General features: G+C 32.3%; 1 protein-coding gene and 1 non-coding gene across 2 annotated transcripts; one reads left to right on the top strand and one right to left on the bottom strand.

Moving 5' to 3' along the window:
- Window positions 1-14,103: 14,103 nt before the first annotated feature.
- On the top strand, window positions 14,104-15,669 carry LOC145160338 (uncharacterized). Its single transcript, XM_079079486.1, has 3 exons — window positions 14,104-14,807; window positions 14,971-15,156; window positions 15,252-15,669. Exons 1-3 carry the CDS (start codon window positions 14,355-14,357, stop codon window positions 15,537-15,539), a joined length of 927 nt encoding a protein of 308 aa, XP_078935612.1. The 5' UTR covers window positions 14,104-14,354; the 3' UTR covers window positions 15,540-15,669.
- Window positions 15,670-23,994: 8,325 nt separating this feature from the next.
- Window positions 23,995-24,101, bottom strand: LOC145161938 (small nucleolar RNA R71). The gene has a single exon (XR_013738794.1). It is a non-coding gene; the product is annotated as a small nucleolar RNA R71 (small nucleolar RNA).
- Between the last annotated feature and the right edge of the window lie 232 nt (window positions 24,102-24,333).

Raw genomic sequence — 24,333 nt, forward strand, 5'->3', positions numbered from 1 at the left:
AGTTGCAATTACGAAATAGACATTTTATTATCATCATACAACGAATGAGAAGGCAAACAGGCAACAAATTGCGCTGCTAAGCCCTTTTGTATGGTAAAACCAATTCTTTTGAAGACTACATCCATAGATCTAGGGGATATAACATTGCTATGCATGATCCGTTGTAGTCTACTAAGAAGCTACACCGCATCCGGCGCAAAGAAGCCAAACGTATCAAATGCAAATGGTATGAACGCGTGTTGATTTTCCATACACGGTTTCTCATGTTTGGTGACCTTGCATGTAGCAGCTTTTAATGCAGTTTGTCCCGCCGTGAAACCCGCGACCCTCAAACTTATGAGAGGGGATACCCCAGTAAGGTCCACACATGCATGTTTCCCTCCAACCCATCCAAAAATCAAAACGCCAGTCGGTCTAAGGGTTGACCTTCCTTCTGTCGGGTCAGTCAGGAAATTCACAGGAGCCTCTTTCTTGGCGGAAACCCCGACACGCTTACATATGTCGACCAAAACATCCCTAACCATATCGTGCCTGTATTTGAACGTCAGGAGTTCTTTGCAGTGAACTGCATGCTCACCAAAAGAGTCCAAACATGTCTTGCGGCACACCGGACATATCTCATCGGCTGAGAATATTGGAATCATGAGTCGATATCTGAGGATGGTACGATACTCCACCGGAGACATATGTTGGCCAAACCCATCTATAGGGATAGCTAGAAGAAAATCTTGAGCATGTGGTGCACGTAAACACTGGAAAACTGCTTTCTGCGGAGCCGACATATGTTTTTAATCTTTTTTGTTTTTTGTAAAAAAGTTTTTAAAATAATAATATTTGATAAAATATCATATCAAATAAAGGACCAAATCATCAAATAAAAGATCCGATAACAACATAGATATCAAAAAGTAGATTTTTAAAACAATTATTAATTAATTAATTTTTTATTTTTACGACGAGATTAATGGTCAGTAGTTAGATCGAATAAATTTAAGAATAAACATAATTCTTAAAGTAATGTCAAAACTACTTAATGGAAATGTTGCACATCCCAATGAATATTGATTTATTTATTTTTCTAACTTTGTCGGTGGTCAATAAAATTGCATACGCCGGATGGTAAAGTTTTCCCTAAAACCAAATATAAATTGTTATTATCAAATTATGTATATGTATAACGTCTTCATATTAATCTAAAACAAAACAAACTATCGTTTTTATAGAAACAAAGATATTGAACTTAATAGTTTCAACATTACAAGAAAGTGAAATAATTTAACTGTTTAGAAACAACTCCAAAAATTTTAATCCGATTAAACGCGGTACCAAACATACTGGATATTGATCAATTCATAGTTAACGTCTAAATGGTTCCATTAATGAGTTACCAAAAAAACATCTATAAAACATTTGGTGTGACCTTTTTTTTTTTTTTTTTTTACAATTTTTTGTGCTTTTTTTTAATAAAAATGTAATATATATATATATATATATATATATATATATATATATATATATATATATATATATATATATATATATATATATGGAAGGTTATATGGAAAATGAATGATTACGGCAACACATATTTGAATCAATGAAAACATGACAACACATCACTTTAGAGTGACTACATAAATAACTTCCACAATACATTACTTGTGAATAAAGAAATGGACACGTGTCATTTGATTATTGGTTACAGCATATGTTGACGTAAGTATTCATTTTCCATATAACTCATTTCTAAATATATAAGTTTACGTTCTATGGAAAACAAAAAACCCTAGAAAAACCCTAAAAATCATAAAAATTCATAAAAAAATACTTAGAAACCCTAAATCTTTTTTTTGACTTTTTATATAGAAAAATCGCTACTTTTACTTTAATTTCGCTGAAAAATATTTTGAAAAAAAAAACTATTTTTTATTTTTTTTGCAACGATTTTATAAAAATACCTGCGATTTTTTCATAAAAAATTCAAATAAAAGTTTTGTGATCTCTAAGTATTTTTTTATGCATTTTTATGATTTTTAGAATTTTTTTAGGGTTTTTTTGTTTTCCAAATAACCCTTCCCTATATATATATATATATATATATATATATATATATATATATATATATATATATATATATATATATATATATATATATACAGAGAGACAGAGAGAGAGGGGTAGGTTCCGTTGAGATTAAAAATAAAATAGAGATCTTGAGATTTAACCTCAGCCACGTATTTCACATCTGCCGCTCTAACCCTCCGGCGTACCGGCACGGTAGGCCTGGTATAATCATAAATGATTATACAGTGCCGCCCGTTCATTTCTTCTCCACCACCATCCCCACCACCATAACCGCCACCACCACTACCACTACCACCACCTCTGACACCAGTCGACCCCACCACAGTCACATCCGTTACTTATACCACCGCCACCTCTGTCACAACCACCTCTTCTGTCACCAACTGTCATAATCATTTATGATTACTCAATCTGTGAACAGACATATATGTATAATCATTTATGATTAGGCATATATGTATAAATATGTATAATCCTATATGATTATACCTCTCTGTCATATAATCATTTATGATTAGGCATACGTTGTTGCTGCCGGTACGCTCGAACATTAGAGCGGCAAATGAGAAATATGTGGCTGAGGTTGAATCTCAAGATCTCTATTTTTTTTAATCTCAAGTGAACCCTTCCCTATATATATATATATATATATATATATATATATATATATATATATATATATATATATATATATATATATATATATAGTTTTAGGTTTTATGGAAAACAAAAAACCCTAAAAATCATAAAAATGCATAAAAAAATACTTAAAAATCACAAAACTTTTTTTTGACTTTATAAATGAAAAAATCGCAGCTTTTTCTTCAAATTCGCTGAAATTTTTTTTGAAAAAAACCAAAAAAAAATCGATTTTTTTATTTTTTTTCATCGAATTGGAAGAAAAAGCTACGATTTTTTCATATTTAAAGTCAAAAAAAGTTTTGTGATCTCTAAGTATTTTTTTATGCATTTTTATGATTTTTAGGGTTTTTTTTTGTTTTCCATATAACCCTTCCCTATATATATATATATATATATATATATATATATATATATATATATATATATATATATATATATATATATATATATATATATATATATATATATAGAGAGAGAGAGAGAGAGCTAGGTTCAAATGTTTCTAGCAACTATTGTGTTCCTAAATGCACCAATCACAAATTAGCAAATATTTAAATAACTAATTAAATCAAGAAGGGTATTTCTGGTTTTTTGCACTTGCAATTAAGGAAACAAAATAAATATATGTTGACCTAATATCTCTTCTTTATGACCATCGACATACCTCTGTATCCCTCATATTGCCACTGCCATATCTTCTTCTTCCCCCCTCTCCTTCATCGACTTCGTATTCCATCACCGAAATCGGTCTATAGCTGCCGCCGTACACCAACAACCTAGCCCTGGTATGTTCTTGAACTCAATTTCTAATTTTTAAACCTAATTTCTGATTTTACAATCAAATTTCTTTTGAGAACGGTTAAAAAATAGTGATGAACAATTTGATCTTCGTCCATTTTTTCTTTATCACAGACCCTAAACCACATATATTTGATTTCTGATTCTTCTACTTCTTGGTTGCTTGGAGTTCTTCCTTTGAATGCTAATGATTTACGATTCTTCACATGTATTTTCCATTTGATTTATTCACTGATTTTCGATTCTTTGATTTCCGATTATCCTTCTTGTTGATTTCCGATTCTTCAGGTTCGTCTTCTTTGTTTTTATTTGGTATTGAAAAACTTAAATTTTGATGTTCTCTAAAGAATTTATGTTTTTTTGATTTTGCTTCTGATCATACTAAGCCTTTCACAGGATTTTGGTTTGTTTGATGATAATGCCTAATAAGTGTTTGTTGAAATGTCTGAAAGAGAATCTAAAGAATTTAACCTTGTGGTATGCATTTTGTCAGAATTACTAGCAACACATGTTTTATGTAACTGTTTAAAAAGGTAATTAATTTGTCTATGTATTATTTCGGTTCAATTTGTGATTTTGAATTCCAATTTCTATTGTCCATCGTTATTCTATATTTGGAATCTAAAATTATATTAGTAGTAAATACAATACTTTTGAATGTATTTTATGTATTCTGTCAGAATGTATTATGCCAGAATAAAATCTATGTATTCTGTCAGAATGTATTTTATTTATTCTGTCATATTTTATGTATTCTACTATAATATATAAAGTGATAGTTAATTGCAAGTACCATGTTTTTAACCATTATTAGTTTATATTGTATTTGTGATATGAATGGCTAGAAGAATGCGTTGAAGACCTATAGGAATAAATTGAAGACTGAATAAAGTTTGATCATACTCACAATTTAAGAATGTTGTTATTTTTTAAGAATTTTATTCATTTTTGTTAATATTCTTTTAGAATATGTATAATTATATTAAAATGTATAAGTCTTTTATTCTGTAAGAATATGTATGAATTTGTATTTAAGTTCGGATGTATAAAAATATGTTAGAATGTTGTTATTTTTCAACATCGGATTCAAGAATTTTGTTGTTTTTCAATAATATTTTAATAGAATAAAATTCTGAAAGAACATCTATCTAGCAAAAAAATATTATGATAGAATAAAATCGGTTATGTTAACAAATTAAGTTAGAATTAAAACTAAATTAATTAAAAAAATTCAGATTTTTAAAATTAGGAGAATTAGTTATCTTTAAAAATCCGAAAATTTCCTTTTATAAATGTAGTTAATTGTCCAAAATACCATTTTGCTAAAATTTGTGTGATTATATGATACATGTTATCCCATTGTGATATCATATCATCTCAAATCATGTCCATTGATTAATTCCATCAGTTGGTCCAGATCTGTGCATTCTGACACATAATAGTTAGTAAAAACAAAATAACCTAAGCATATATATATATATATATATATATATATATATATATATATATATATATATATATATATATATATATATATATATATATATGGAAGGTTATATGGAGAACAAAAAAACCCTAAAAATCATAAAAATGCATAAAAAAAATACCTAGACATCACAAAACTTTTTTTTGACTTTACACATCAAAAAATTGCAGCTTTTTTAAAAATTTTGCTGAAAAAAAAATAAAAAATCAATTTAATTTTTTTTTATAATTTTTTTTTCAAAAAAAATTTCAACGATTTTGTGTTAAAAGGTGAGATTTTGTCAAAAGAAAATTCAAAAAAAAAGTTTTATGATCTCTAAGTATTTTTTTTATGCATTTTTATGATTTTTAGGGTTTTTTTAAGGTTTTTTGTTTTCCATAAAACCTAAACATATATATATATATATATATATATATATATATATATATATATATATATATATATATATATATATATGTGAGATCTGTTGAGAACTCACAGTTTCCCGAGAACCTGAGAACTAAAGGTGGAGCGTTAGATCAAAATTAATTTATTAAGGGTATGATCGTCATCTTACCGATCTCATTTAATGTTTGATTTTTTATGTTAATGGAAATATTACTAAAAAGATCTAAAAGTTAACATAATAAATCAAATTTTGGATTTTTTTAAATAATTTTCGATATAGAAAAAACAAAAACTAGGGTTTTTTTTAATTTTTTCAGAAAACATGAATTTAAAAAAAATTGAAAAAAATATTTTTTTAAAAAAATTGCAAAATTTTTAAAAAATTTGCAATTTTTTTTAAGAAAAACTGCATTTTTTTTCAAAAAAAACTGCATTTATTTTCAAAAAACTGATTTTTTTAAAAAACTGCTATTTTTTCTTAAAAACTGCAATTTTTTTTAAAAAAAACTGCATTTTTTTAAAAAGTAAAATTTTAAAAATCAGTAAGTTTAAAAAAAACTAGAATATTTTTTTAAAAAATAACTCTAATTTTTTTAACAAAAAAAATAATAAACGTTTTAGTTGCATATTTTTTCAAATGAATATATGCATATTTCTTATACTATAATACTCGTAAATAAATCATAAAAAATCTTATTTTTATTAAATAATCTATAAACATAATAGTACAAGTATTTTATTCGATACAAAATAAGATATACAAAATAAAAAATGCTACAAAGATTCACAGTGTTATTATTTCTTCATATCAAGATTTCCATATTCTCTTCAATTTATCACTTTTCATCTCTTCAATATTTTCCACAAATTCTTCAAAATCTACAAGAAAATTAAAAAAAAAATGATTAATGCAAGAACACTCACAAAAATGTACATGTATATATCATGTAAGATTCACATGTGATTATATCATGTAAGATTCACATGTGATTATATAATGTGATATTCACATGTGATTGTATCCTTTAAGATTCAATTGTGAAATTCACAAGAAAATTTTAAAAAATATTTAACGAAGAACACTCACACAAAATGCATGTGTGCATATGGATGTAATTCATATGTGATTCACTTGTGATTTACATGTAAATCATATGTAATCCATATGTTATTCACTTGTGATTTACATGTGAATCACATGTAATTGATATGTGATTCACTTGTGATTTACATATGAATTACATGTGATTAATATGTGAATTACATGTGATTAATATGTGAATTACATGTGAATCACATGTGATTAATATGTGAATTATTGTGATTTATATGTGAATCACATATAATTCATATGCGATTCACTTGTGAATCACATGTAATTCATATGTAATTCACTTGTAATTCACATGTAATTCATATGTGATTCACTTGTGATTTACATGTGAATCACATGTAATTGATATGTGATTCACTTGTGATTTACATGTGAATTACATTTGATTAATATGTGAATTACATGTGATTTACATGTGAATCACATATAATTTATATGTGATTCACTTGTGAATCACATTTAATTCATGTAATTCAAATGCTCAAAATTTATTGTGTAGTATCACATCCTAAAGACTAGACAATTCAACAAGTTCATGAATTCAACAAAATCGATATCTCAAGCAAATTAAGTCCATATCTTGACGAAATTGTAGAGCGGACGTTGTGGATTCCAATATCTTCAATTTATCATTTTTCACCTCTTCAATATTCACCACAATTTCTTCCAAATCTACAAGAAAAAAAATTATTGATGAAAAACACTCACAAAATCACATATGTGATATACATGCGATTCATATATGAATCACATGCGATTCACATATGAATCACATTTACATATGACATAATATGTGAATTACATTTGATTTTCATATGAATCACATATGATTCATATGTGAATCACATAAGATTTACATGTGAACCACATGTGATTGACATGTGAACCACATATGATCAATATGTGAATCACATGTGATTCATATGTGAATCACATATGATTCATATGTGAATCACAAATGCTACAATCTTGTTTTTATCAATTTTACATCTTCCATCATCACTCCACAAACAATAAACATATCAATAAAGAAGTTGAATGAATACAAGTATAAAAAGATTGTTATGAAGCCATCAATGAAGTCTTACATTAGCCTTGTGTTTTAGAAGAAGTTTTAAAGCATCTTGTTGTCCATGACCAACAACCCAAATAAGAAGTGTGCCAGCATCACTTTGTGATTCAGTTTCAACACCAATGGACAACAAAGCTTCCATCAACTCATTATTTCCTACAAACATCAACTTACATATGTTCAAACCAAAACTTCCTCAATAAAGTAAATAAGATAGTAAGAACTAAAAAACAACTCACCTATTCCAGCAACATGAGCTAGAGTTGTAGCTCCTAATTCACTTGATAGTGCAGGATTACCACCATGTTCAATCAGGTATTTGGCAGTGGAGGTATGCCCTTGTCTTGCAGCATGAATAAGAGGGTTCTCACTTGAAACAATGCAACAAGGCAACAAGTAGGGAAATCAACACCAATAACCATGTCATATATGTTGTGTTGTAAACTGTGCTTAAGTAACAGTCTAACATAAGAAATTACCATTCCTGTAAAAAAATACATGGACCATTTCTAAAAGTATTTATACACAGATCATTTCTGTAATATACCAATTTTTGCATCCTACATTCCGCAATTTACAATAGAAAAACTAATTATAAATCCTACTTTGTTTCATTGGAAAGTAGGAACAACCACCAATTATATAAAGAAAAAAATTTCAAAACTATTTTTCCTTCCAAAAAGTAAATATTAACTGATACATATTTTCCAACTGATGGTAATTTTTTATAACTCAATTATAAGAGTATGTTCAAAATTAGGATTTCACCAAAAGTATGATCAAGCATGTTCAAAAAATAACTGTGGAGTTCATATATCTTAACAAAAGATTCATAATCATTTTCTGTGAAATTAAGCTTCTAATAGTGTTTAACTTAACCTTCAATGACCAGTTCCATTATTTAAAAGATAAAGTACAACTAGACAATCACATGGTTATTATAAACTCATGAGAAGATTGCAATTCAGATTAATTACCAGTGTCATGCTCTTCTAAGCCATCGACATGGTTATAATCATAATCATCACAATAATCATCATAAACATCATACTCTTCATCAAAATCAACTCCATATGATACTTTGCGAGGCATTTCCTGGTTAAATAAAAAACCAAATATGATACAAAATAAGCTTTCACTATGGAAATTAGACTTGAGAAGATACAAATATAGGTGCTTTATATGTAGATTAAATTATGAAACTGAAATCAACAAGAAATATTTTCAAAAGAAATACCTTGACTTTATTGTGGACTAAATCAAAATAACACTATCATCCAGACCCTTCCCATATGATAATGAGAGAAAGATGTTGCAAACTTGCCAAAAGGGTTTGATGACATAACATCCAAAGAAATGCTTTATCTTCCCACTTCAGGTCCATTTTCCCATCCAATATAATATTAAATTGTTGATCAAAAACCGTTATCAAAATATGCCATACATGGTTCATCTCAAATACTAAATAATTGAACAAACAAAAAACTGAATCAACTAGAAATCACTGAGCCATGAATTCAAATTATCTTACTTTACTTATTTTTTACATCATAATAGTGATAACTACAAGTAAACAAAGTAAATATCTTTATATCTTTCAATGAAGATTTTGCCGGAATATTGGTTCCTTGACAGGAAAATACCCTTCAAAGATCCAAGATTATTGAATTCATCTTTCTTTTCGTCTTTCCCCTTCCCTCTCAATTTTCTGGTAATGGTAACTAATCTGTAATTGTTTAATGAAAGCCATTCACGAGACTTGATTTACTTTTAAAAAAGATCAATACAAGTTGTAAAGATTATAATTCTTATTGTGTCAAAGTCATTATATAACTACATAACATATTTCCTAGATCAAAAGCTCAACAAAAACTTATATAAGATATTCTTTAAAGAAAAAAAATACATTTTGTATGAAAAACAAAAATAAAATACAACCCATATATGTGAACAAATCACATCACCATAATGTAATTAAACAAATATAACAGGAGAAAACAAACTCACAGTAAGATAAGGCGTGTTGGAAGTTAATCCTTTCTTCACTCCATTTATCCAGACCTGTCAAATAGTAAAGATTAGGAAAGTTTAATCTTCATTGAAATAACTTTGATATAATAGGTAATTCAACTAACACTATTACATGTCATTTACACTATTATGATGTAAAAAAATAAAGATATTTACTTTTTTTACTTGTAGTTATCACTATTACATGTCAGTTACACTATTATGATGTAAAAAAAATTAAGATATTTACTTTGTTTACTTGTAGTTATCACTATTTGATATAACAGGTAATTCAACTAACACTAGAAATCACACTCTTTATAAACTCCTGTCCTTTGAATTACTTTATGAAGTTGAAAGTTTTTAATTCAATTATAACCAATAAATTAGCCCCTCGAGTTGATGGTAGAAGTGATCAAGTAAATATCTTTATATTTTTCCTTCTTTGTCTATATAAATTCTCCATTCTCATCTCATTATGTATAATAAAAAAAATTATCACTTCACGTGTAAATTGGGGTTTTAGTAAAAGTATATTTACATGTCTTCATAAATTCAATATCGAGTTCCATCATGTAAAAGATGTGAGATTTTATTAAGTTGAGAATTTAAATAAGCAATTCAATCTTCATGGTGACTGAATCTGTATAGAATGCGCATCAAAAACAACTATGAGCATATAATTCGATAACTTATAATTCAAAACAAATTGATTAGCATAAAGAGAGAGCTTACCGGTGGAGTACTTATATTCAACATAGAACAAAGATTTCAAGCAAATAGATTTCAAAATAGATTCAAATCATATCCGAACATCAGATTTTAGTAAATATATTTCTGCAAGTATGTTTGTTTCAACAGTTTCATTAGCAAACATTTCAGCACAAAAAATCAAAGGCAGTAAATAAAATTCAACAAGTACGTTTATCTCAAGATGAAAATTCCAGCAGAGCACTATAAGATCGACCAACATAAAAATGATTCCAACAGAAGAGAATCCATTTCAGCATTATGAACACCGAACAAAAAATAGATGGGCATTATGGCAATAAGCCTACTGGAGTGGCGAAGGTAGGGCGCTAGCGAAGTGGAAGGTTGTTGAGGCGCCAACAATATGGTGATTTGGAGGAGGGCTGAGGAGGGAAGGTCGTCGTTTCTGTGATGGAGGCGAGAATGAAGAGGGAAACAGGCTTATGGCAAATAAGGAAACACACGTTCTTTTTTTCATGAATTCAATATCGAGTTCTCATTATATGTTTATCAAAACAATTATCACTTCACATTTAAATTAGGTTTTCAACATATTTACAAGTCTTTATAAATTCAATATCGAGTTCCATCACATCAGAACGGTGAGATTTTATGAATGTGCTAATTTAAATAAGCAGTTCAATCTTCGTACCGATTGAATCCGTATAAAAAGCGCATCAAAAACAACTATGAGCACATAACTCGACAAATTATAATTCAAATCAAATCGATTAGCACAAAGAGAGAGCTTACCGGTGGAGAGTGTTTGCAGAAGGATTCTGAAAGCAATATATAAAATCAATTAAGATTATGATGCAGCAATCAGGAAACAGAAGCTCGAGTTTCAATTGGTCGGCGAGTGGTAGTTCCTCTTCCAGATGATCGATGATGGTCTTGAAATGTTTTGAAATGTTCGTCAGATCCTCGCTGGTGTCGGCGTGGAACTTGAGATGAAATCGAGATCTCAGTCCGAGATGCTTTCGGAATTCCGATGGAGTCATGTCGGAGAATCAAGTGACGCCATGGATAAGCTGACAGATCAAGCTTTTGGTGACGATTTGCGTGGCGGAGGTTAGTTTTGAAGAGAGTGAACCTGTAATCGTTTTGTTCCTGCGACACATATGATTTACCGAAGTGATGCTCCTCCATGTTCAACGACTGGAGTCATGACGGATGAAGACGTCGCCTCCGGCGACCAAAGATAACAACGATGAATAAGAAGAACATGAGCAAAGGGGCCGTCTTTGGAGGCGATGTGATGGTAGGAGGTTGGATGAAGGGGGGAGGGATATATATATATATATATATATATATATATATATATATATATATATATATATATATATATATATATATATCTACTCTAATAAATGAAAATCTTTTTGCCACATGACACACTCTCATTGATTTGGCCACATGTCATTTTGTGGTTATTTTCAATTAAATATTTTCCACATGGCATTTTGTGGTTTTTTCCATTTTATCAAATTCCATATAATATTTAAATGTAGTAATTGTAATAAATCTAACAATAAATGCATATCAATTTCATTAATTGATTTTCCTTCTAATTTCAAAATTTCTAAATTAAAACCTCATTAGTTTTATTTGTTTATTTATCTAAATTGTTTGTTTAAATTAAAAAAAAAACACTTTAATTTTAAAATTCAATATCTACTCTAATAAATGAAAATCTTTTTGCCACATGACACACTCTCATTGATTTGACCACATGTCATTTTGTGGTTATTTTCAATTAAATATTTTTCACATGACATTTTGTGGTTTTTTCCATTTTATCAAATTCCATATAATATTTAAATGTAATAATTGTAATAAATCTAATAATAAATGCATATCAATTTCATTAATTGACTTTCCTTCTAATTTCAAAATTTCTAAATTAAAACCTCATTAGTTTCATTTGTTTATTTATCTAAATTATTTGTTTAAATTTAAAAAAGAAAAACACTTTAATTTTAAAATTCAATATTTTCTAATTTTTCTTATAAATTCAAACTTCTCAAATGTTTAGAATTTCATATTTTTTTTTGAATGAACTCATGTAATACATGAGTTTTACACCTAGTATATATATATATATATATATATATATATATATATATATATATATATATATATATATATATATAGTTATGGGTTATTTTTATAAAAGACCTTATAAAAATTAAAAATATTATAATAAGATTATGTGTATCTCAACATATACCATTTTGAGTTTTTTTTATCAAACTTTTTTCTTATATATATATATATATATATATATATATATATATATATATATATATATATATATATATATATATATATAGAGGACGGTTCACTTGAGATAAAAAAAAATAGAGATCTTGAGATTCAACCTTAGCAGTACATTTCACATTTGCTGCTCTAACGCTCCAGTGTACCGACAACAACAGTGTATGCGTAATCATAAATGATTATACATATATGTCTGTTCACATACTGTGTAATCATATATGATTATGACAGCTGGTGGCAGAAAATGTTGTGGTGACAGAGGTGGCGGTTGTATAAGCGACGGATGTGACATTGGTGGTGTCGGTTGGTGTCAGAGGTGGTGCCGGTGGCGGTTGTGGTGGTGGGGATGTTGGAAGAGGAGAAAGGAACGGACGACGCTATATAATCATTTGTGATGATAACAGGCCTCCCGCGCCGGTACGCTGGAGTGTTAGAGCGGCTGACTTGAAATATGTGGCTGAGGTTGAATCTCAAGATCTCTATTTTATTTTTAATCTCAATGGAACCTACTTCTCTCTCTCTCTCTCTGTATATATATATATATATATATATATATATATATATATATATATATATATATATATATATATATATATATATATATATATATGGAAAAGTGGATGTACCGTAGAAAATATATAAGTTTGGGTACCCAAACTCATCACACTACGTCGTTTTTGTATAATATATACATTGTAATCGTTCAAATTTCTTAAAATTTAACTCCTAAGTTGATTACTTCCAAGATTTTTAGCAATTTCACAATTATCTTTTTAATATATAATTTTCATTTGCAATTATAATATATATATATATCCTGGTAGGTGTTCGACAAAAAGATGTGATGTAAGAGAAATATAATAACAATATTTCTAAAAATCTTGGAAATAAATAAAATTAGGAGTTGAATTTTAAGAACTTTGTACGATTACAATACATATATAATACAAAACGACATAGTACAGTGGGTTTAGGATATATATCTAATTTTTCATATATATATATATATATATATATATATATATATATATATATATATATATATATATAATGTGATATTGATCTCCGAGATGGTCTTTGGATGAACAATTTTTACAGCGAGAATTTGCAATCACACTTTCTGGGAGGGTGTTCTGACCGTCTAATTAGTTTCGGTGAAGGGGATGGTCTCGAATTAGTTAAGTAAGTGAGTGATCCCTTTACGTGAGCCTTGAGGCTAGTTTGCTTTTTTGTTGTATGTGTACCAATGTACAATACAACATGTATAAAAAATACAAGAAATCGAATGGTGATATGAAAGGATAAGTATATCCTAGGTAACTAGTGGAAAAATGATGATAATTTGACTCTTAGAGCGACAATATTTTAGTGTGATTGAAATGTTATTGGTGTGATGGTATGTCGATGTACCTAAATGATAGTTCTAACTTCTAATGGTTCCCTACAAGTTTATTTTGATCCATTGACTACAATATTTGGTAACATGGCTTGCTTTCTTCCTGGCCTCCTTTGTTCCTATTAATAAACAAAGCCACCAACGTACAAATCTTCAAACCAACCCCATATTCCACTCTATTTTTAGAGACTCTGTCTCACTGGGCACTGTGCACTGCAGTTCTAGTAGATCGACTTTGCTTTTCCTCTTTTTCAGTTTCGTACTTCTCTGTCAAATCTCCTCACCAAAATCCAACAAATATCGCCATTACCGACTCACCAAGCTTTCTAGGAAAATGTCGATGCACGCAAAGACAGATTCGGAGGTGACGAGTTTGACGGCGTCGTCACCGACAAGGTCTGAACCGCGGCGGCCGGTGTACTACGTCCAGAGTCCATCGCGCGACTCCCACGACGGAGAGAAGACCACCAACTCCTTTCACTCAACGCCTGTGCTCAGCCCCAGTGGATCACCCGGCCGTCAATCCCGGAACTCTTCCTCCACCAGATATTCCGGCTCCCTCAGACCCGGATCGAGGAAAGGCAGCCAACATCAACATCACCGGAAAGGAGAAAAGGGATTTGATGCGATTGAGGAAGAAGGATACAACGATGAAGTTGGTCATCGGGGGATTCCTCGCCGGTGTTATTTTCTGGCGTTCGTTGTCGGTTTCTTCGTTCTCTTCACTTTTTTCGCTCTCGTTCTCTGGGGCGCTGCCAGACCTCAGAAGCCCGTCATCACCATGAGGGTAAATCACTAAATCGTCAACTCTAATTTCTAATCTGTTCAATTGATTACAAAATCCATGTTACTCGATCTCATATGATTTATACTCGTAGTTGATTGGATCAAAGATCAATTCGGTATGTAATTAAATTTCATCATCACTGTGGGGCTTTTCACTTTTGCAGAGTATCGCATTCGATCAATTTGCAGTTAATGCTGGGGCAGATGCATCTGGAGTTGCTACAGAGATGGTGACTTTAAACGCCACCGTGAAGTTCAATTTTCGCAACCGTGGAACCTTCTTTGGGGTTCATGTATCATCCACACCACTCGATCTCGCATACACCGAGTTGACTCTGGCCACCGGAACTGTAACAAAATCTCAACTACTCCAATGATTTTAGTTTCAAATGATTTGTGTGTGTTATTCAAATCTATCTAAACTCAAATGGGTATTAATTTACAGGTGAAGAAATTTTATCAATCAAGAAAAGGTCACAGAATAGTGAGTGTGAACGTGCGAGGTGTACGAGTGCCGTTGTACGGCGGCGGACTGAACTGGAGCAGCGAGAACGGAAAACTGACAGCGCCGTTGCCACTGAACCTAAATTTCACGGTGAAAGCTAAAGCTTACGTGTTAGGTAAGTTGGTGAAACCCAAGTTCTACAAAAAGGTTTCGTGTGCCATTGTTTACAATCCAATCAAGGCCATCAATAAGCCGATTTCTCTGATGAATTCTTGCACAGTTGAGTAGGCCAGGAAAATTACTGATCAGGTAATTCTTTCGGGAACTGACTTTAAGCTCATTCATTCATGCATAAACACAAACAGTTGATGAGCAGATTGCAGTTTTGTCGTTTATTTAAAAATTAAAATAGTAGAAAAGAAAAATGAAATTTCGTACAGCTATGGAGGAAATTGGAGCGACAAATTAGTAAATAATCACAGCGTGTGATGTGAAAACAGAGTCGGTGGCCTTTGGGAACTATTTTATTCTACGGTGGTCGGGGAGTGTACTATATTTTGATTTCTTGTGTTATTTATATAAATTGATGTTAATGGGAATATTTATTTATTTAATATATTTTATAAATAGGATTGTCTTTTGGCCATGTTCGTTTTGTATTTGTATACTCGTAAAATTGTCTTCTTCGCTGTCTTAGGTCGTCGACGTCTTCGTCTAGCTTGGTCATTGCATTTGATATTTCTAATGCAATTTCTTCTTTCATGTATATCTTGAACGCTTAATTTTGTATTCAAGCGAAATGATATTTTGTATCCATTCCATGTCATCATTCAAATACGTACATATTTATTTTTCCTTACCATTTTCCTTTGCCACTAACAAAAAAAACATAATCTAAAGCTACGATAGAACCTTCGATATTAAAATGACTATAATAAAAAAAATTATGGTTTGGTTCCTTTTTTCTTCCATGGAGCCAAAATTTCTAAATTACTAAATTCTTTAATAGACATATATCCTAAAAATGGACCAAATATACTTTTCAAATCTCTTACCGGAGATACCGTTTCATTTCTGTTTCTTTGAAGTATTATAAAGTTTAATTGTCTCGTCACCATCTATGCAAATTAATCGTGCACTATAACGATTAGCGGCCTTCTACAAATAGCGGTTTAGTTTAGGGGTTAGTTTTTGTTGTAGCATTATTAGGCTGAAGGGAGTGGTCGCAAGCTTGCCAGAATTCATATAGGCGCCACCTATGATTTGCTACACAGCATCAAAATTTTGTCATTTGGGCTGGAGGAAGTGGTGACACGTTTGCCAGAGTCCATGTAGACGTCACCTAAGATTTATCATTCTGCATCAAAATTTTGCCATATACAGGATGTGAATTGTCATGTTATTTTTTTTAAAAATTAATTTATATTAAAAATAATCAATTTAACAAAAATATTTTAAAACTAAAATTTCATTAAACTTCAAAGAAAATTACAACAAACAAACCAAAAAAACAACATAGAATTTAAAAATACAAAACAAGGAAATTAAAATTACCGAACCTAGATAGACCTAAAGGACATTTTCATTGGAAAATTGACCGTCTAAATCATCGACCGGTTCCGCGTTAAGATCGATGTGTTAACGGTCCACATATGTTCCGTCAAGTCTTTACGAAGAACATGATGGGTGTTACGTCCAGATTTTCAAGGCAAAATTTTCATTTTTTTTATTAAAATATATCAGAGTATGATTACATTGTGAGGAAAAACATGTTGCGAATGCGCGTGTGTACAATCCCTTCTCACGAATCACTGAAGTACCTGAAAAATATTTTTATCCAACTGGTTAAACACAAGGATTAGTGAGTTCCTCAAAATACCATATACCACAATACATATACATGCATACAAACAATGACTTGCGATATGCAAATAAGACGTGTATCTTGGAATACGCAGGCATGTAGGTTCCCGACCTCTTTTGTAACGTCCCAAACATTATAAGGTAAAATTTCATTTTTATTTAACCAGAAACACCAATTATCTTTTTCCAATAATTCAAAAGTATATCATAATAAAAATAGTTATCAGAGTATAATCCCAAAATCATCAAGTTGCGGAAACATGGTTGGATGCGTTGCGATCAAGCCGAGTCCTTCCCTTTCGAACGGGAAGTACCTGAAACCATAACCATAAAACCGTAAGCACAAAGCTTAGTGAGTTTCCCAAAATACCACACACCATACATACCAATGGACCTGGCCCTTCCAAACCAATGAGCCCAGCCCAGCCCAGCATACAAATGAAGAGTCACAGAGACAGCTAGCATCCTACATAACATACATTGGGCCTAGCCCTTCTTGTTCCATGGGCCCAGTCCAACATACCAATGGGCCTAGCCCGTCATAAAATGGGCCTAGCCCAACATACCATGGAGAGTCACAAAGACAACTAGCATAACAAATCCTAGTGGACCGACATTGGTGCCTTCCACCCACGGTACAGTGTGAAGACCCACCTCAATCTGAGATAACTGAATCACACGCGATGTTGCTACCGAAATCTTGACACTAAACACAACCAAAATATCCCTAATCAATAATTTAATACAATTTCCCAAATCCAAGGTCTCAAACCATATTCTATATTTCCAATGGGTAAAAGACCGTTTTACCCTTCTCATATATGATCTAATAACCCGTGGCCCAAACTCCAAAAGACCCAAGGCCTATAAGGCCCAAAAGAAGACCTCGCGAATATGCCCTGCGTACCCAACTTGTACGCCCTACGTACGGCCCACTGAAGCACAAGGTACAACTCGCTAAAGCTCAAGGACGGGGACTTCGTGCATTACGCTGAGCATACGCATACGTACGCTCAACGTACTTATCAGATGACCAAAACTTCATATTCAACACTTAATGCTTCAGACTAAACGTCCAAAACCCAGATCTAACCTCTAACTAAGGTCTTAAACCATAAAGCTGACAACTTTACTCATTTGCATGTCTTAATGGGACCCAAAACTCGTTTTTATCCATCTAAACCCAAATTATGAACACCAACTTTAGCATGATCCATCAAAACCCATCAAGATGACATTTTTATGCACCAAAAACCTTAGAGATGTTAAGATCTAGCATTCTAAGCTTCTGGAGTAGCTCATACTCACAAGGGTGACTTTAGGGACCATAACAAACCCAAAACAAGCCCTAGACTAGATCTAACACATAGAGTCATCAAGTTAGAAACTTTATACCTCCTTGAAGTTGATGAAGATGATTAGAGCTTGGATCCACAAGCTCCAAGCCAAGAAATTCTTCTTACAAGATTTCCCTCTTCTCCAAAGTACACCAAAAATCACACCAAGGCTTGAAATTCACATAAGAGAGGCTAGGGTTTCGAATTTAGGGTTAAGGGTGATGGAGGCTGAAGATAAAAGGGTTTGAGAATGAGTTAAGGCCTTTAAATAGGGTCAAAGACCCTAAATTAGGGGTTGAGACCGAGTCGTGTACGCCCAACGTACGCGAGGGAGCGTTCGCGATTACTCCAGCCAAGTACGCCCAACGTACATTCCTTGTACGCCAAGCGTACTCGGCAAGCCCCCGACCTATCAGTCTTCCGATGGCCATAACTTTTGCGTCCCAACTCCGTTTTCGATGATCTTTATATCCACGGAAAGGTAATGAGAAGATCTACAATCTTATCAACTCTCATTTGCCTTAAAACTCTCCGAACTTAAATCCAAAATTAAAGAAAGGCCCAAACCATCAGTTTACTATTATACCCTTAGGCTCCAAAGCACAATCCGAACTCTCGGTACCCACAACCTACATTATCAACAACCAAATGGGTATAAACATCTATTTCCCCCAGGGCCCGAAGCCCTATGATAACCGATCTTCGGGTCACAGCCTCGAATTATGAAACGATTCGAAACGGGGTGTTACATCTTTAACCGTTCCATCTTCATCGCCCAACTAAATCTACGTGGGTCTATAGGTTCCTGGCCTCTTTAACCGTTCCACCATCAAACCCTACCTAATTCTAATATCACAACAATTATGCATATAGAGAATGCACTTTAGATTCTACTAATACATGCACATTTATACTTTCTACTTTACCAGATCACACTTAAGCACATAGAGATTATACTACTAGCTCTACTCTACTCGTTCCCTATCCTAAAATACATGGATATATATTATAGTACATGGTATAGTGAGATAACACACCTGGATAGTTTCTCAAAAGATTAACAACTTCCTGGGCGATCCCACTAGTGGGCAAACCGCCTAACGAGTATTAACCTATAATATTATTACTTATTAATCCTTATGACAATATGGTAATGAAAGTTAGATCTTTCACTAATCCTAACAAATACTGAGAGTTCTATCAAACAAGGATCAGCCAGGCCAGACAGTTGGGAGGCAAGACCATTTAAACATATAGTCTTTTTGAAATCCAACAACCAAGCCAACGTGACCATTCTAGACACCTCTCCCGTAAGTAGATCAATTAACATAATGACTGGAATTACTGATAAATATTATTTATATATTCATAACAACGACTGTGAATATAATCATAAGTTACACTTCAAAGCGTAGTAAGTGTAGCCTAACTTACAAAGAGTTTCTAGCGAAAACTGGGATTTGTGCTAACATGACTTCAATACTGAGCACTTCTACTCCACCAGGCTCTCAGATGCCTTAGGGTCTCACTACAAAAGAATTCCTCAGACACCCGAAAGTAGTTCTAGAGGTCGAATTTAAAAAGAAATGTATCAAAAATGGGTGTGAGAAATGAAGAAGCTTGATCCAGTATTTATAGGGTGAATTCCAGCATACGCACCATGCACTTGGTTGGTTGTGATGACGTGTCGTTTTCTGAGTGGTGACACGTGTTGGCAAGCTGGTGGTGTGTTAGTGCATGTCGTTCACCTTGTCGGCGAGCACATCTGCACGTGGGATTTTCTGATTTTTCAAAAAATCATATATTTTTCATACGAGCTCCGTGTTCGACGTTCTTTATATCTACACGTAGCTATCAACGAGATGTACATATTTCGTTTAGATTCCATCAGCTAGTTCACACTTTATTTTTTAAAGCTATATTTTTAACAGGCTTATACTGTTAAAGTTCGTATAAAAATCATAACTCTCTCATGCAATATCCGTTATTGATTGTCTTTAGATCGACAGGTAGGTATCAATGAGATCTTCAATTCTCGTTTAGACTGTTTTTCCCAACAACCGACCGATCCTAATTTAATTTTCTGTGTCGCGCGTTGCTACGCTGCAACTTCTAATAATCATAAGTTCTCCTTATGAAGTCAGATTTGGACGTTCTCCATACATACACTCTTGGTTTGATTACTACGACTTTCGTCAAGACTATTTTTCCTAAATAGTCTTCTATCAAAGACATTTATTTATGTGAGTGGTCGTTTATACTATAAGACGAAAATAGGGTGTTACAATGGGTCTCAACGTCATGAATTATTTCCCTCATCGCCAAGTACTCCTCGTTTCCAATGTCAAAGGCTTATGTCAGTGGAATAATCTCATTTTCATTATAATTACATATTGCATTTCCTTCATCTTCGATAATCATATTATGCAATATGATACAAGTATACATCACCTCACTCATTTTCTTCTCATCAACAAAAAGTACAGTGTATTTAAGTATATGCGAACGTTTTTTATGAGCGCCAAACGCTCGTTCAACATCTTTCCTTGCTTTCTCTTGAGCTCTCTTAAACTTCAACCTTTTTCGATCATTAGGGCAAGACAAGGACTTCACAAAAAAAGCACGCTCCAGATAGATCCCATCCATAAGATAATACCCGAACCTATATGACATTCCATGCACATCAAACGAAGAATCTAGTGCAGTCCTGTTATACATGTCGTCGAATAACGGAGACATGTTAAGAACATTTATGTCATTGAGGGAACTAGCATAATCAAAGAATGCATGCCATATCCACAAATCTTATGAGGACACCGCTTCAAGTAGGATAGTTGGATAACCATTATCACCTCAGGTGTATTGGCCTTGATGTGCATTTGGGCAATTTCCCCATTCCCCGTGGAGGAAATCTAAGCTTCCTAACATTCCAGGGAATCCGTTCACATCCGAATGATAGACATATAATGTTTGGACGTCTCTATAAGTAGGTTTGCGCAAATATCGTGGACCATACAATCTCATCACATACTTACAAAATTTGTGAAGGCTTTTCCGTGGAGTACGTTTGTACATCCTAAGATTTTCATCTAGTGCATCGGGGGAAGTGACATATGCTAATTGACGAACTGCAGTGATGCATTTTTGTAAATAAGAAAAACCAACTGTGCCTAGCATATGCTTATTGTTGAAAATATGGACACCCTGCCATGACGTCGTTGACTGATATTGTCATATTTATACACATTTCTAGGCAATATTTTAATACATTGTTATTAATATTTTTGTTAAATGCAAATATATATGATACTTATGAGATTAAATTGAATTTTGCAACCAAAAAGAACACACTTGAAGATAAATGACCATAATTGACGAGAATTGGAACTTTAGAGGACTGAAGATTAAAAGAAGGAAATCCCTGCTGAAATGCCAATCTCACGACGTGAGGGGTCAAAACTCACGATGTGAGTATCAAGTTCTAGAAGATTAACATACGAGAAGTTAGAATCCGTGTTCAATACAAATAACTACCCAACTCACGACGTGAGCAACGTATTTCCAAAACTATAAATACTCCTTCACTTTTACGATTTTGAGAGGCTGTCTGAGACATATTCTGGAGAGATAATCAAGTTTGAAGGTCAGAAAAGTGCGAAAAACATATGTTTGAAGGAGAATTGCTTGAAGATCAAGAGATTGAAGAACATATTCATACATTTTTTTGGTACACTTTGATCATGTCTTTTATAGTTGAGATTGTGTTCATGTTTTCAGCCATGAGTAGATGAATTCAGCTGTTTTCGTTTAGCTAGATGAAGCTTTAACTCTATGGTTTAGTTTATTAATTTATGGATTTTAATAGTTGGTTATGAGCTTGTGTTTGATTATCTTTACCTAGCATGTTAATATTTGATACTTTGATTGCTTGAATTCAGGTTCTGTGTAGCTTAGAGACCATTAAATTACATGAACTTGTTACCTAGTAGTTTAGTGACTATTAAATTGCTAGAGCGAGGATCAACCAAATCTTAGATAAATGATAAAAGTAACTAATTTAACTGTGTTGGATAATATAAATTATGACCATAATTGTGTTTATTTAGATCAATCTTACATAGCTTATCTATATTTTATAACTGATTCTGTTTGCTAGTGTGTGACCATGCATAGTTCTACATGAATTAGTGAAAACATTAGTAAATTTGGAATTTAATTGCTAATAACATAATATTTGTAATCCGTAATTAGTGGTTAACCATAGAGGAAAAGTAGATTCGAACTAAACGAAAGTGTTTTTAGTAATTGATTGAAATCGTTAGTTAAGTGTTTAAATTTTTCTGAACTTGCAAAATCAGATAAAAACCAGTTTAATTTTTGCTTGTGTTTAGGTTAATTTTTAATAATTAAATTAGATAATTAAATTTGTTCCCTGTGTTCGATATCCGACTGTTAGTGCTATATTATTTGCGAGAATGTACACTGCCTTAAATCGTAATAGTTAGTTAGATAGTTGGTAAAACTAATAGGTGTAGTAAGATTACGTTCATCAAGTTTTTGGCGCCGTTGCCGGGGAACGACTATTTTAGTTTTTGATTTAATTGCTTTAGATTAATCGATCCTTTTTGTGGGGTAAAACTTGCAAAAAGTTAATTTTTAGCATTAGATTTTCTGAAATACTGAACTCACGACATGAACTCTTAAAGCTCACAACGTGAGCTCAACTCTTTTACGTTTTCTTTTGTTTTTGCTTTCTGTTTAGTTTAACTGCTTCAACACGAGGTGGTCTCATTACCACGTTGTGGTGAACGATCAGTAGGACTTTTTAATTACTTTTTGTTCGTTTTTAGGTTTTTATTTTTGTTTTTATTGCAGTAATATATGACCCGTGGATCCAATACACCTTTGACACCACCACTTGAATATCCGGAGTCAGCTTTTCGTAAAAAGGCAGACGAGAACGTAGGAGAAACAAAAACACCAAAGAAATCACCATTCAAGGATCTAAAATTGGTTTATAGTAAGAAGAAAGGAAAGCACCTAGAAGAATCAAGCCATCCCCCCCGAAAGACGAAGGCACTTTAGAAGGCATTGAGAACACTCCTAATAAAAAGGAGTCTGGTTACGAAACATACGAAATTAGTGAACACGAAAACAACATGGCGGACATTTCCGACATTTCGATGGAAACATACAAGAAGAGAATTTGAGAGGACACCGGTCCAAGCTTAGTACAACTCGTAATTCCCGCTACCGCAACATTCGAGCTTAAAGGACATATTCTTTCCGCGCTTAAGGATGTTCCATTTTCCATAAAATATCATGAGGATGCTTACAAACACCTTGATGAAGTCAATGACATCGCTGATTACTTCAACATATCGGATGTTCCACGCGAGATGGTGTTATTGAGAATGCTTCCAGTCACTTTCAAAGGAGATGCTAAAGATTGGTTAAAAGCACTTCCGCCCAGTGCAATTACTACATGGGAAAAAATGCGTGAACGATTTTTAGAGCACTTTTGCCCACCATCAAAAGTGTCTAAACTCAAGAAGGCAATAGCTAACTTTGAGTAACAACCGGGTGAATCACTTTATGAAGCATGGGAGCGTTACAAGGGATTACTTCGAAATTGCCCCCAAAATGATCTTAATGTATCTATGATGGGGTAAATGTGATGACAAGGAAACTCCTTGATTCTCAAGGACCTTTAACTAAGAAAAATCCCACTGAGATTAAGGGGTTCATTGAAGAGTTTTCTAAGCATTCACGTGAGTATCACAATCCTCGAAATAATGGAGCAAAAGGAATTGGGAGTGGCACTTCTGAAGACATCGCGACTGTTTTGGCTATGTTGAATAATATGGATTAGAGAATGACAA

The sequence above is a fragment of the Lactuca virosa genome, chromosome 2 (assembly GCF_052849685.1).
Source record: "Lactuca virosa cultivar CGN04683 chromosome 2, Lactuca_virosa_CGN04683_v6, whole genome shotgun sequence".
NCBI lineage: Eukaryota > Viridiplantae > Streptophyta > Magnoliopsida > Asterales > Asteraceae > Lactuca > Lactuca virosa.

What these genes read in the sequence shown, in the direction of transcription:
- LOC145160338 (XM_079079486.1), top strand. Translation starts at nt 14,355, where the DNA reads ATGTCGATGCACGCAAAGACAGATTCGGAGGTGACGAGTTTGACGGCG. An exon ending in AGCCCGTCATCACCATGAGG is followed by an intron (nt 14,808 to 14,970) that starts GTAAATCACTAA and finishes TCACTTTTGCAG; the next exon opens with AGTATCGCATTCGATCAATT. An exon ending in TGACTCTGGCCACCGGAACT is followed by an intron (nt 15,157 to 15,251) that starts GTAACAAAATCT and finishes ATTAATTTACAG; the next exon opens with GTGAAGAAATTTTATCAATC.